The sequence below is a fragment of the Mesoplodon mirus genome (genome assembly GCF_964341445.2).
Source record: "Mesoplodon mirus genome assembly, chromosome: 4".
NCBI lineage: Eukaryota > Metazoa > Chordata > Mammalia > Artiodactyla > Ziphiidae > Mesoplodon > Mesoplodon mirus.
This window is the reverse complement of record NC_138979.1, coordinates 94901325-94916114: the sequence shown is the minus strand read 5'-3', so window position 1 is coordinate 94916114 and position 14790 is coordinate 94901325. Positions and strand designations below refer to the sequence as shown.

Genomic DNA, 14790 nt, shown 5'->3' with positions numbered 1-14790 from the left:
GGCCTTTGTAATTGACTTGAGTGCTTCTGCCCCAGTCATTACCAAGCTCCCATCTCAGGGCAGGACAGTGAGGAGTCGGGCATGAGTCTTGCTGATGGCTTGTCTTTTCCAAAGCATGTTTTGTGGAACTGGGCCTTTAGGGCTGCCATTTCCTGCACAAATCTTGGCCTCCGTATTTTCTCCTGCAGTCTGGTTTCTGGTTTGGATGCGCTCAGATGACTGGCGTCTCCCGGCTCGCTGACACCCCACAGGAAGTAAGTGTATAAAAGGCCAGAGGCCACAGTTGTTCATGGGAGGAGGATTACGTGGCAAAGGTGGGTGGTTTCCATGTGAAATACTGTTGAGAAGTGCTCCAGGGCAGGGACTGACCAAACTTTTTTAGTGGTCGAGGCACTTATCTGAATTTCTTGGGATGAAAATCATTCCCAGCAGGTCGCTGGTCTCATCTGGGTGCAAGGATAAGTCATTTTTTTTCTGCATCTTTTCAACACATTGACCTTGCAATGTCTGCACGTGGAAGCGTCTCAGAAGTGTGACCAGGGTGACCTTCATCATCACCATGGCAATGTATTTTCCCACACAGGCCCGGGGCCCAAAGCCAAATGGCTGAAAGTACCTGTAAGGAACCTAGGAAAATGATCAGACAGTTAGCCAGAGAAGTAAAGGCTAGAGTCATGCATATCTGTTTGATTCACCCTGAAAACACTGTGAGTCAGAATGCTCGGTTTTGGCGACTTGACCATACTGCTCCTTCACGGAGAGGAATGACTGTAACTCAGATAAGCCTCTTTCTCCCTCCAGTTTGATTCACCCTTTGTGATACAGACACAACTTCAAACAATCCCCTGTTTTGCTTTTCATGTAAATACTCAACTAGCTCTGTGGGAAGACCACGGCTTTACTGCTGTTCTGCCAGTCATTGAGGCAAAGATTATTTTTGTGCCAGGCCATATAACATGATGACAAGGACAAATTTAGGCAAAGGTGTGGATTCCCTGTCTATTAGTGCCAAGGATCTAAATATATTTAGTTATACAAATATTTAATGGGACACCTCTGCCTGTCTTGTCCCCATTTGTAATCACATAATGCCTGGCACTTAATACATGCTCAGTTTAGTTATTTTTGACCAATTGCCAACGTGGCGTGGGTTGCTTATATAGAAATGGAATGAATTAGACAACTGGTTTAACTAAGATCATATTTCCATATGCAAATGGAAAAAGGGGGCACAGAGAGAACTATCTGGATAATTCAGGTTAAAAAAAATCTTTGCCTAGAATTGACATAATGGAGGCAGAATCTCCAGTACACCTCAATTAAAGAAAAAGAACAAGCTGAGGCTCTTCTAATTACAAAGTCTTATATAGAATGAGGCCTAGTGCTTGTGGGGCCATTTGGGAAACCAAATCTTTTCTTCTCACTTGATTTCCATCTGAAGCAGAAGTGGATTTCCTTGACTTAGATGATGCTATGGCTCAATCTACATGATGACAAGGTGATAAGTTTAAATGGAAAAGTTAAGTTTAAATGGCTTGTTTAAAGAAAATTTGCCTTATTTTAAACAAATTAAGGGCCTGAATTGTTCACCTTTTGACCTATTTTGTACCTCCATGAAGACATTTCTGAGAGCTGGAGAGCCAGCCTCCTTGACTTGAGGACAGACATGGTGGTCATGTTCCAAGCTAGGAGAAATGTGTTTTCCTGGTGAGGTGTGAAGAAAATGAGTAAACAGAATGAAATGTACATGGTGCAAACACAGAAACAGAGAGGTCTTAAGAGTTGACATTTTCAAGAGTGGTACACTCAGTTTTAAGGAAGGGCTCTTACGTTTTTGGCAAAGTTTTCAAGAGTAAATTCATTGGGCTTGGGGAAAAACTCAAGTCTATGCATTCTTCCAATATTCAGGATAATGTTAGTCCCCTTTTTCACTGGGTAGCCATCGATGACATCATCCTCTAAGGCTTTGCGCATGACTAGGTCCACAACAGGCTGGTACCGCATGCTCTCATAAATAAAGTTTTCTACCACTTTTAGTTTTTGTATGTCATCAATCTGTATGTCTCTTTCACCTGTGCGATCAGATAAAAAGGACAAAGGAGGTCATGTTAGTTTCAACATGTGATGGGCATAAAACTCCTAGTTTCACATCAGTGTACTTATAGGTCAGTTCTGTCTTGGTTGAAAAAATTTATATATATAATTCTAAAATACTTTATGTTTGGTCCACAGAGTGTCTTATGAAAATTCAGATTTGAAGTCAATTATCTTAACATCTGAGGGATTTCATAGAAATGTCTGGACTTGTAGAGAAATAAAAAAACAGGTTACATTGGACTCACATCCCCACATGGCAATAGTTGGCTGAGGCTGTGTGGCTGTTGAGCCCATTAGAGGAACTTCCTCTCTGCACCATCATGTAGACCTACCTAATCTGCTTCAAACGTTTATTGCCACCTGTGTGGTTCTTGAGTTTTGTCCCCTACTCTGAATTCTAGAAGACATTCATTCCTCCTATAGTCAAGTGAGATGGTGAGATTAATGATGTTCACAGAAATTTTCTCTTCTGGTATCCAATGCAGTCATCTGTCAGAAAATATCACTGATAGCTACCCACCACCAGTCTCTCCCATCAGGAAACTTGCACAAGCCTCTTAGATAGCCTCATCCACCACAGGGCAGACAGCAGAAGCAAGAAGACCTACAATCCTGCAGCCTGTGGAACAACAACCACATTCACAGAAAGATAGACAAGATGAAAAGGCAGAGGGCTATGTAACAGATGAAGGAAAAAGATAAAACCACAAAAAAGCAAGTAAATGAAGTGGAGGTAGGCAACCTTCCAGAAAAAGAATTCAGAATAATGATAGTGAAGATGATCCAGGACCTCGGAAAAAGAATGGAGGCAAAGATCGAGAAGATGCAAGAAATGTTTAACAAAGATCTAGAAGAATTAAAGAACAAACAGAGATGAACAATACAATAACTGAAATGAAAAGTACATTAGAAGGAATCAGTAGCAGAATGACTGAGGCAGAACGGATAAGTGACCTGGAAGACAAAATGGTGGAATTCACTGCTGCAGAACAGAATAAAGAAAATGAATGAAAAGAAATGAAGACAGCCTAAGAGACCTCTGGAACAACATTAAACACAACAACATTCGCATTATAGGGGTCCCAGAAGGAGAAGAGAGAGAGAAGGGACCCGAGCAAATATTTGAAGAGGTTATAGTTGAAAACCTCCCTAACATGGCAAAGAAAATAGCAATCCAAGTCCAGGAAGTGCAGAGAGTCCCATACAGGATAAACCCAAGGAGAAACATGCCAAGACACATAGTAATCAAATTGGCAAAAATTAAAGACAAAGAAAAATTATTGAAAGCAGCAAGGGAAAATTGACAAATAACATACAAGGGAACCCCCATAAGGTTAACAGCTTATTTCTCAGCAGAAACTTTACAAGCCAGAAGGGAGTGGCATGATATCCTTAAAGTGATGAGAGGGAAGAACCTACAACCAAGATTACTGGACTCACAAAGGATCTCATTAAGATTCGATGGAGAAATCAAAAGCTTTACAGACAAGCAAAAGCTAAGAGAATTCAGCACCACCAAACCAGCTGAACAACAAATTCTAAAGGAACTTCTCTTAAGTGGGAAACACGAGAGAAGAAAAACCTACAAAAACAAACCCAAAACCATTAAGAAAATGGTAATAGGAATATACATATCGATAATTACCTTAAACATGAATGGATTAAATGCTCCAGCCAAAGGACACAGGCTCGCTGAGGGGATACAAAAAACAAGACCCATCTATATGCTGCCTACAAGAGACCCACTTCAGACCTAGGGACACATACAGACTGAAAGTGGGGGGATGGAAAAAGATATTCCATGCAAATGGAAATCAAATAAAGCTGCAGGAGCAATACTCATATCAGATAAAATGGACTTTAAAATAAAAAATGTTACAAGAGACAAGGAAGGACACTACATAATCTAGGAAACAATCCAAGAAGAAGATATAACAATTATAAATATATATGCACCCAACACAGGAGCACCTCAATACATAAGGCAACTGCTAACAGCTATAGAAGAGGAAATCGACCGTAACACAATAAGAGTGGGGGACTTTAACACCTCATTTACACCAATGGACAGATCATCCAGACAGAAAATTAATAAGGAAACACAAGCGTTAATTGACAGACCAGATAGATTTAATTGATATTTATAGGACATTCCATCCAAAACCAGCAGATTACACTTTCTCCTCAAGTGCACACAGAACATTCTCCAGGATAGATCACATCTTGGGTCACAAATGAGCCTCAGTAAATTTAAGAAAATTGAAATCGTATCAAGCATCTTTTCTGATCACAACGCTATGAGATTAGAAATCAATTACAGGGTAAAGTAAAAAACACAAACACATGGAGCCTAAACAATACGTTCCTACATAACCAAGAGGTCACTGAAGATATCAAACAGGAAATCAAAAAATACCTAGAGACAAATGAAAACAGGACGATCCAAAACCTATGGGATGCAGCAAAGCAGTTTTAAGAGGAAAGTTTATAGCAGTGTAAGCCTACCTCAAGAAACAAGAAAAATCTCAAGTAAACAATCTAACCTTGCAGCTAAAGGAACTAGAGGAAGAAGAACAAACAAAACCCAAAGTTAGCAGAAGGAAAGAAATCATAAAGATCAGAGTAGAAATAAATGAAATAGAAACAAAGAAACAGTAGCAAAGATCAATAAAACTAAAAGCTGGTTCTTTGAGAAGATAAACAAAATTGATAATCCATTAGCCAGACTCATCAAGAAAAAGAGGGAGAGGACTCAATGAAATTAGAAATGAAAAAGGGGAAGGTACAACAGACACCGCCGAAATACAAAGCATCCTAAGAGACTACTACAAGCAACTCTATGCCAATGAAATGGACAACCTGGAAGAAATGGACAAATTCTTAGAATGGTATAACCTTCGAAGACTGGACCAGGAAGAAATAGAAAATATGAACAGACCAATCACAAGTAATGAAATTGAAACTGTGATTAAAAATCTTCCAACAAACAAAAATCCAGGACCAGATGGCTTCACAGGTGAATTCTATCAAACATTTAGAGGAGAGCTAGCACTCATCCTTCTCAAACTCTTCCAAAAAATTGCAGAGGAAGGAACACTCCCAAACCCATTCTATGAGTCCATCATCATCCTGATACCAGAACCAGACAAAGATAGTACAAAAAAAGAAAATTACAGACCAATATCACTGATGAATATAGATGCAAAAATCCTCAACAAAATACTAGCAAACAGAATCCAACAACACATTAAAAGGATCATGCACCATGATCAAGTGGGATTTATCCCAGGGATGCAAGGATTCTTCAATATATGCAAATCAATCAAGATGATACACCATATTAACAAATTGAAGAATAAAAACCATATGATTATATCAATGGATACAGAAAAAGCTTTGGACAAAATTCAACAGCCATTTATGATAAAAACTCTCCATGAAGTGGGCATAGAGGGTACCTACCTCAACATAATAAAGGCAATATATGACAAACCCACAGCAAACATCATTCTCAATGGTGAAAAACTGAAAGCATTTCTTCTAAGATCAGGAACAAGTCCAGGATGTCCACTCTCACCACTATTATTCAACATAGTTTTGGAAGTCCTAGCCATGGCAATCAGAGAAGAAAAAGAAGTAAAAAGAATACAAATTGGAAAAGAAGAAGTAAAACTGTCACTGTTTGCAGATGATATGATACTATATAGAGAGAATCCTAAAGATGCCACCAGAGAACTACTAGAGGTAATCAATGAATTTGGTAAAGTTGGAGGATACAAGATTAGTGCACAGAAATCTCTTGCATTCCTATACACTACTGATGAAAAATCTGAAAGAAAAATTAAGGAAACACTCCCACTTACCATTGCAACAAAAGGAATAAAATACCTAGGAATAAACCTACCTAGGGGGACAAAAGACCTGTATGCAGAAAACTATAAGACACTGATGAAAGAAATTAAAGATGATACCGACAGATGGAGAGATATACCATGTTTTTGGATTTGAAGCTTCAATATTGTGAAAATGACTATACTACCCAAAGCAATCTACAGATTCAGTGCAATCCCTCTCAAATTACCAATGGCATTTTTTACAGAACTAGAACAAAAAAAAATCTTAAAATTTGTATAGAGACACAAAAGACCCTGAATAGCCAAAGCAGTCTTGAGAGAAAAAAATGGAGCTGGAGGAATCAGACTCCCTGACTTCAGACTATACTACACAGCTATAGTAATCAAGACAATATGGTATTGGCACAAAATCCGAAATATAGATCAATGGAAGAAGATAGAAAGCCCAGAGATAAACCCACACACCTATGGTCAAGTAATCTATGACAGAGGAGGCTAGGATATACAATGGAGAAAAGACGGTCTCTTCAATAAGTGGTGCTGGGACAACTGGACAGCTACATGTAAACAAATGAAATTAGAACAATCCTTAACACCATACATAAAAATAAACTCAAAATATATTAGACACCTAAATGTAAGATCGGACATTATAAAACTCTTAGAGGAAAACATAGGAAGAACACTCTTTGACATAAATCACAGCAAGATATTTTTTGATTCACCTCCTTGGGTAATGGAAATAAAAAGAAAAATAAACAAATGGGACCTAATGAAACTTAAAAGCTCTTGCACAGCAAAGGAAACCATAAACAAGACTAAAGGCAGCCCTCAAAATGGGAGAAAATTTTTGCAAACGAATCAACGGACAAAGGATTAATCTCCAAAATATATAAACAGCTGATGCAGCTTAATATTAAAAAAACAAACAACCGAATCCAAAAATGGGCAGAAGACCTAAACAGACATTTCTCCAAAGAAGACATACAGATAGCTAAGAAGCATATGAAAAGCTGCTCAACATCAGTAATTACTAGAGAATTGCAAATCAAAACTACAATGAGGTATCACCTGACACCAGTTAGAATGGGCATCATCAGAAAATCTGAAAACATCAAATGCTGCAGAGGGTTTGGAGAAAATGGAACCCTCTTGCACTGTTGGTGGGAATGTAAATTGATACAGCCACTATGGAGAACAGCATGGAGGTTCCTTAAAAAACTATTAGTAGAATTACCATACGACCCAGCAATCTCACTACTGGGCATATACCGAGAGAAAACCATAATTCAGATAGGCACATGCACCCCAATATTCATTGCAGCACTCTTTACAATAGCCAGGTGATGGAAGCAACCTAAATGCCCACCGACAGACGAAGGGATAAAGACGATTTGGTACATATATACAATGGAGTATATCTCAGCCATGAAAAGGAACGAAATTGGGTCATTTGTAGAGATGTGGATGGATCTAGAGACTGTCATACAGAGTGAAGTAAGTCAAAAAGAGAAAAACCAATATTGTATATTAACACATATATTTGGAACCTAGAAAAATGCTACAGATGAACTGGTTTGCAGGGCAGAAACTGAAACACAGATGTAGAGAATAAACGTATGGACACCAAGGTGGGGGAAGCAGCGGGGTGTGTGGGTCATGGTGTGATGGATTGGGAGATTGGGATTGACATGTATACACTGATGTGTATGAAATGGATGACTAATAACCTTCTGTATAAAAAAGTAAAGAAATTTTTTTTATAAAAGAAAATAACACTGTTAGTTTCTCTTCCTCATCTCATCAGGGACAACCTGGGTGGTAAAGTGGCAAGAATGCCCTCTCTCCACCACAACAAATGGGGTGCCTCATCAGCTCCAGGTGAGCTGGGGATTGATGGACACCTCCATGTCTCAGCTTGGCTCGACACTGGTCAAAGAGGCTTGGATTACTCTCAGAATTGGCAAAACTTCAAAGCATCCTGAATTGGGGTACTGTTTTTGCAGAATGAAAGTCAACCCAGGGTCCTGAGGCAGCTCTGTCTCCTGTACAGTTAGGTTATTCAGGAGAGGTCTCACTTGGTTAGAGAACTTTAACAACACAGCCCCTCACATACTGGTTTTCGAACACAGTAAGAGTCTAATGGGTGTATTTATCTGTGGTGGGGAGTTAGAGGGCAGATGATGGAGAAGGTAACAAAAGGCATACTTTTAGAAGTAATTACCAGTTCTGTGGGTCTAGGGGGAACAAGTATACAGGTACTAGTGGTTGTCCCAGTTTTATCTTTCAAGAGGACTGTCGTGTCAGGAGGATATCATGGGGCACAAGTACTTTTTACGTCTCAAGGAAATTGTATTAAAGATTTATGATCTCAAGAGCAATTTCCCCTGTGTTGCCTGTACCCCCATCATTCTGTGACTCTCTCTCACTCCACTGAGCTGTTTCTTGAATTCTCTTTTTCTCATGAGACTGAGAGCCCCAGGACTGCAGGGGTGGCACTGGCTTGTTCACCGCGGTGCCCCTGCACCTGGCACAGAACCCATAACCTGAAAAGGGTGCTTGAGAAAACATTCCAGAATTTGAAACCCGGATGTCATTCTGGCTCCTTGGTATCTACCTTCCCAGGCAGTGGCCCTCCTATGGCAACGCGTCTGCAGAACCCTTTCACATATTTAATCCGTGTATGAAATTTCCCCTTGTCATCTATTTCAAGCAGCACTCAAATGGTTTTAAAGATTAATAAGATAAAAAGTTTAAAAAATGCATAGTGCCTTTAAACAACAAAATAGGTTGTTTCACAGAGACCTGTAAAGTCAAGAAAGAAAAATCTGTATCATTACTGATACCCCTTCACATGTGTCTGCAATGTGTCCTAAAGAGATTACTTATGTGAAGCACATTCCAAATAAGGGATTCTGTTTTCTCCGGAAAGCAATTCTGACTTCTTCTCAATGTGGCAGTGTCTCCAGGGAAGGGTGGGGATATCCGAAGCAGTGGCAGAGTGATGCTGAAGCGGAGGCAGAGCAGGGAGGGGAAAGAGTGGGGAAGAGCTGAGCAGGGACCTGGAGGCTCTCCTGCAGAGGAGGAGGGGAGGGTGGGGGAGGGAAACTGATCGCTCCCCTGCCTCTGCTATCATCACCCTTTCCTCCTCCCTCTGCCACCACCTGGAAGAACAGGCTGCTTGAAACCCAAAACACTGCAAAAAATGATAGCCATTTCCCTGGGTGGACCCTCAAAAGCCTTTTGTCACTGATAAGGTAGTAAATCCTTGTGGATGATCCCATGTTTTTTTAAACACAGACAAATAGAACCGCATATATGTGTTTATCTGCCCATCAAAAAAGACCTTGAAGAATACACATCAAAATATTAACAGTGATTCCCCCTGGGGAATGGGAAGGAGAGTGGAAGGGATCAGGAAATAATACTTTCTGCTTTATACATCTCTCTATTATTTGGATTTTTTTCCAACCAGCATGTATTTTTTTTTATATTAGAAAAACACAGAAACCTGTTTGGCATAATGAAAATATGGCACATTGACTTGCTCTATTGTTCTCTGGGTGTATTCTAATAAAGATTTTGACATAAGATTCATAGGACCTAGAAGCTGATATTCAGAAGGAATTGTTTTCTAATCTCTATTGTTTGCTTGATAAATTCTTACCAACAACAGTCTGGATTTCCTTCATTATTGCCTCTTCAACTTGGGGGTGCTTTGCAATGAGAAGCATCATGAAAAACACAGAGACGGACATGGTGTCTGGTGCTGCGATCAGCATTTCCAGTACGCACTGGTTCACATTCTCTCTTGTCAGGTCACCACGTTTCTGAACAATTGAAAGCGGGGAGAAACGTTAACAACGTGAATGAATGGTTCAGAACAGGAGGGGAGGTGGCACTCAAGGATTAATAACCTCAATAAAATGAAATCATAGAAATTATATGTCTCTGAGTCTGATGATGGACATTTGCATTAACAATCTTCATCTCAAAGCTGAAGAAGTTAACGAAATATCTGTGTGTTTAGTGTCTTTGGATTCCCCAGTTTTCATATTTTTATTGTGCAGAAACACAGAAGTTTCAGTCTTAAAGGTCAATCTTACCTGACTGTCTAATAGGGGGCTATTGGATTGGGCATTATAGAAATACTGGAGCATATAGTCAAAGCAGAAACATGGAACAATTAACAGGAGAGAATTTTTAGATACTGATACAAACAGTCATACACGTATGTTGTGTGGGAATTATGGTTCAGGTCTGTACCTCAGCCAAAATCAACTCAGTGGCGAAATCCATTGAGTCTTCCAGTTTCTCTGCTATGAAAATCCTGCGTCTTTTTTTTTCTACCAGAATTTCCATTTCCTCTTTCAGCTCCTCGCTGGAAAAAACAGTGTAAATATTATCTACTTGTACACAGATATGACATCTAGATAAATGGATTTGTTTGCTATGTTTAGAAATAAAATGATCTGCTTTAGTGGAATCCATTATTGCTCATGAATAACTGAATTTATACTTAATTCTTCACAGATATTCTTAAATTACATACACATTATATCATGTTAAGGGACCAGAGTTAGCCCATATATCTCGGCAGTGGTAGCAAAATCAAGGCTGTAACTAGTTAAGGGTTAAAAACTGGTACCAAATGGCTAAATCCAATTATGTTTTCTGCTATTTGATTGGGCCAGCACAGTGCTTAAGTTAAACATCAAAAACCAAAGCCAGTGAATGCCTTTAGTGGGAGCATGCACTCTCTAGTCTGCCATGGGCACCTCCATTTCCTGTGTCTTACATCCACCCAGCCCACTTTTATCTGCATAGTTTCGAAGACTATTGAGTTTGAGGTTCCTCTTCTACACAGGAAGTATTTTTCCTGATATTTATCTCATACCTTGCAGTTTCTGCCTCATAGTAACACTAAGTAAATATTTATTGAATGAATGACTGGCTGCATCAATATGCATATGCGTTTTGACAGTGTGGAGGAGGGAAAAACACCTTCGACAAAGGGTCAGGTTCTGGTCCGGGTTGTTGTCGTTCCACATAACCTAGTTTAAGTCTCTGAGTTTTATGTCTCTTTTAAAGTGAAGGGATCGGGCTAGATGAACAATAAGGCCACCTTGAGATCTCAATTCTGTTATCTTTGACTTTGTCTTTAAGTGTATTACTTCACGTATAATTGTATTGTTCCCCAATCTCAGGGAACAGTATTCTGTATTATGTTTTTTTTTTTTTTTTTTTTTTTTTTTTGCGGTATGCGGGCCTCTCACTGTTGTGGCCTCTCCCGTTGCGGAGCACAGGCTCCGGATGCGCAGGCCCAGCGGCCATGGCTCACGGGCCCAGCCGCTCCGCGGCATATGGGATCCTCCCAGACCGGGGCACGAACCCGTATCCCCTGCATCGGCAGGCGGACTCTCAACCACTGCGCCACCAGGGAGGCCCTGTATTATGTTAAATGTACAGTAAATCTTTCTTTGAAATTCTTGTTGACACAGTTGCCTACATGCTTAAATACTCTGTTGACCTAAATAGCCTCTATGTTTACTCCCGTTCAGCAGGAAAAGTAATGGAGGATTCTTTAAGATACCTCCTATTTTTTTTTGCTGTACGCAGGCCTCTCACTGTTGTGGCCTCTCCCGTTGCGGAGCACAGGCTCCGGACGCGCAGGCTCAGCGGCCATGGCTCATGGGCCCAGCTGCTCCGCGGCATGTGGGATCCTCCCGGACCGGGGCACAAACCCGTGTCCCCTGCATCGGCAGGCGGACTCTCAACCATTGCGCGACCAGGGAAGCCCAGGATACCTCCTATCTTTAAAAGTTTTTTGGGGGGGCATCTCAAGGAAGATGTTTAAACATTCTGAGAGATATTCTTCAGGGTAGTATTTTCATTGTGTCATTCTAAATAAGGATGCCTACTATTGTGTATCTCTGTGAGTATGCTTTATAGGCGTGCACACAAACACATGCACACACTCACCATTCCAGATATACAGCAGGGATATATTCACGTTTATTCATTTACCTGCCCATCCATTTGTTCAGCAAATATTTGTTGAGTATCTCCTACATTTATTCAATAGTGGGCTAGAATGCTCATAGTATTCCTACCTAAGCAATGGCCCCCAAATGGCCTGGGATGTATTGAAATGCCCCTAGACTTTGAATTCCTAGAGAATTTCTTGATGGAGCTGCATCCACTTCTAAGCATCTCCTTCCTCCCTGGGACAGAATCAGGGGCCTGTGAATATCCACTGGTGTTCATCCTATTCAGGTTAAAATTTGCTTCTGCTTAAATGTATGTATTTGAATTTGTATGTCATTAAAAACAAGGAGAATTGAGTTAAATGTCAGTTTCCAGGAAATAGGAAGTCCGTGACTTACAAATTATATTGCAAGAATTCCTCTGTTTGTATGAAAATAATGGTGGCTGGGCTCCTAGTCCAGGCCACAAACACTTACTTAATGTATTCTGAGACTGAAAAGCCTACATTTGATGAAACAAAATGTAGAAACAATACTGTTCTAATATTGGGAATTCAAAGAGGGAAAATACAAAATTGAATAAATAGGGATGGAAGTAGATGTCCCAGAAACCTTTACATAAATATAATTTTTAAAATATTAGTATGAAAGACAAATTCCATATGATCTCTCTTATATGTGGGATCTTAAAAAAAACAATAACCAAAGGAGAAATCCCAACCTCAGTTTTACAAGAAGAGATTGGTGATTGCCATGGGTGCTGGGAGTAGGTTGGGTATGAAATGGGTGAAGGGGGTCAAAGGTACAGACTTCCTTTCAGTTATATGATCAATAAATCATGGGGATGTAATGTACAGCATGGTGACTACAGTTAATATACAGTATTGCATATTCAAAAGTTGCTAAGAGAGTAGATCTTAAAAGTTCTCATCACAAGGAAAAAGTTTTGTAACTATGTATGGTGAAAGATGTTAACTAGATTAATTGTGATGAACATTTCTCAATATATTCAAATATTGAATCAGGCTGTACACCCGAAACTAACATAATGTTATATGTCAATTATGCCTCAAAAAAAGTATTGGCATTATTGCAAAGGCATGCAGGGGAAGAAGATTAAAAGATTTCTCTAGGTTTTTACTGCTCTAGATCAGAGGAGATAGTACATAGTGAACTAACCATTGGCAAATTTATATAGAGAGGGAATATTCTTGAGATAATTTTAAAGAAACCAAAGAGAAACTGTTATACAGTTTCATGTTATAAGTTTCTATGGGCCTGCTGACCATACTGAAGCTAAACTAATGAACAAGTTTAATTGCGGACCAGTAAGACGCTTTAGATAACCACAATTTCTGATAGCAGTGAAGAGATGAACCATTTATCTCATCGATTCAAGTCACAATAAGCTCCAGTAGAAACAAAGAGAAATGTTTAAAGGACCAAGTGTCCAAATCATCCACCTGATACTCATCATCCGCTTGAAATATACAAAGCAACATCAAGCTGACTTCCTGGAGACTAATATTACTGAATTTCAAAACACGCAAACAGGATGAAGTTAGCTCTTCAAACAAGTTTGGGAAATTGTAGAGATGGAGAATTTAATATAGTCAGGGACATCTGGGAAAGATATGAACAGAGGGATGGGGAAAGCTAACATGTTTACTACCTACTGTGTGTCATGCTTTGTGCTGATTGCCCTACATAGAGGATCTCATTAACCTATATTGCCACCACGGAGGATATGTTATATTTTATTTCAAAGAACTTCCCAAGGACATTTGGTTACTAAGTGGTAGAGATAGGATACAAACCAGGTCTGTCTACCTCTAGATCCCCTGTGCTTTCCACTGGTGGTTAGAGGTGGCATGTATAGTGGCTGGCTACTTACACTCTAAAAACCCATTGATTATCCAGTAGGTCTCTGGGCATTTGTCTCATCTTCTGCTAGACTAGTCTGAGATCAAAGCAAAGCCATTTAACGACAGTTTTAGGATCCCCCAAAGATGTAAGATGCATAACTAAACAAACAACCCATCTTATAAAAGTTAATCATGAAAAAATTCTCTTGCAACTACTGTCAGTGCTTACAAGTTGAATTAAGTTAAATTCATTCAGAAGCAACACAACAATAAAATGATTGATTTTTCCAGACATGCAAAGAGAATTTTGACTAATAATAAGGATAGGTTCAGCCAACCCCTCTTCAACTCAAAATACACGGCAGTGTCCGTCCTAATTCCAGAGATGGAGCTCTCAGCCTCCTAGGGGAAAACTGCCCTGGGCCGAAGTCTTCCTTTCCTCTGTGGTCTGGCCACATGCTGCCAAATTGCTGTAAGAAGTGCTTCACCAGCAACTTAACAGCTCCCGTGCGGTTCTGGAGAGGAGAAAGCTTGCCGAAGAGACCAGCAATAACTAAGACACAACACAGATCAATCCAATCTCAGCAATAAAAATTCCAAAATATGTTACTTACACAGACTTTTCATACTTTCTGCAGAGCCAAGAAATCTTAAAGAAGGTGTCTGGTTTGAGAAGGAGAGCTTGCCATGCATCAAAATAACCCTGGATTTTAACCACGATAGCCCTTTCTGGAAAAACAGAAAAAGATCAGAACAGATGAGCAAAAATGCGAGCCCAAGAATGGTACACTGCTCAGAGAAAATCCCCTGTAGACTCTCCTACCATCTGGGACTCTAAGCAGGGCAAGGTTCCACCTTCACTGGGTGTTTCAGCCAGAAGAATGCCACTAAACAAATCAACACTAATTTATTCTGCTTGGCATCTAAATTGGCCACGTTAACCAAAGATTTGCCAGTTTTCAAGTTTGTGCTAGAGACACAGCCTAG

The 14790-nt window shown here is 39.8% G+C and overlaps 1 protein-coding gene across 1 annotated transcript in view; it reads right to left on the bottom strand.

Annotated features, from left to right (window-relative positions):
- Window positions 1-378: 378 nt before the first annotated feature.
- LOC309803266 (aromatase-like) overlaps window positions 379-14790 on the bottom strand; it is a gene marked incomplete at its 3' end in the record, with an annotated part of 30054 nt that continues 15642 nt past the window's right edge. The window contains exons 5-9 of the mRNA XM_082619273.1: window positions 14418-14532; window positions 10218-10332; window positions 9619-9781; window positions 1831-2072; window positions 379-627 (exon numbers count right to left, since the gene is read on the bottom strand). Of these exons, the coding sequence (XP_082475399.1) occupies window positions 379-627; window positions 1831-2072; window positions 9619-9781; window positions 10218-10332; window positions 14418-14532 (884 nt within the window). The remainder of the gene's footprint in view (window positions 628-1830; window positions 2073-9618; window positions 9782-10217; window positions 10333-14417; window positions 14533-14790) is intronic.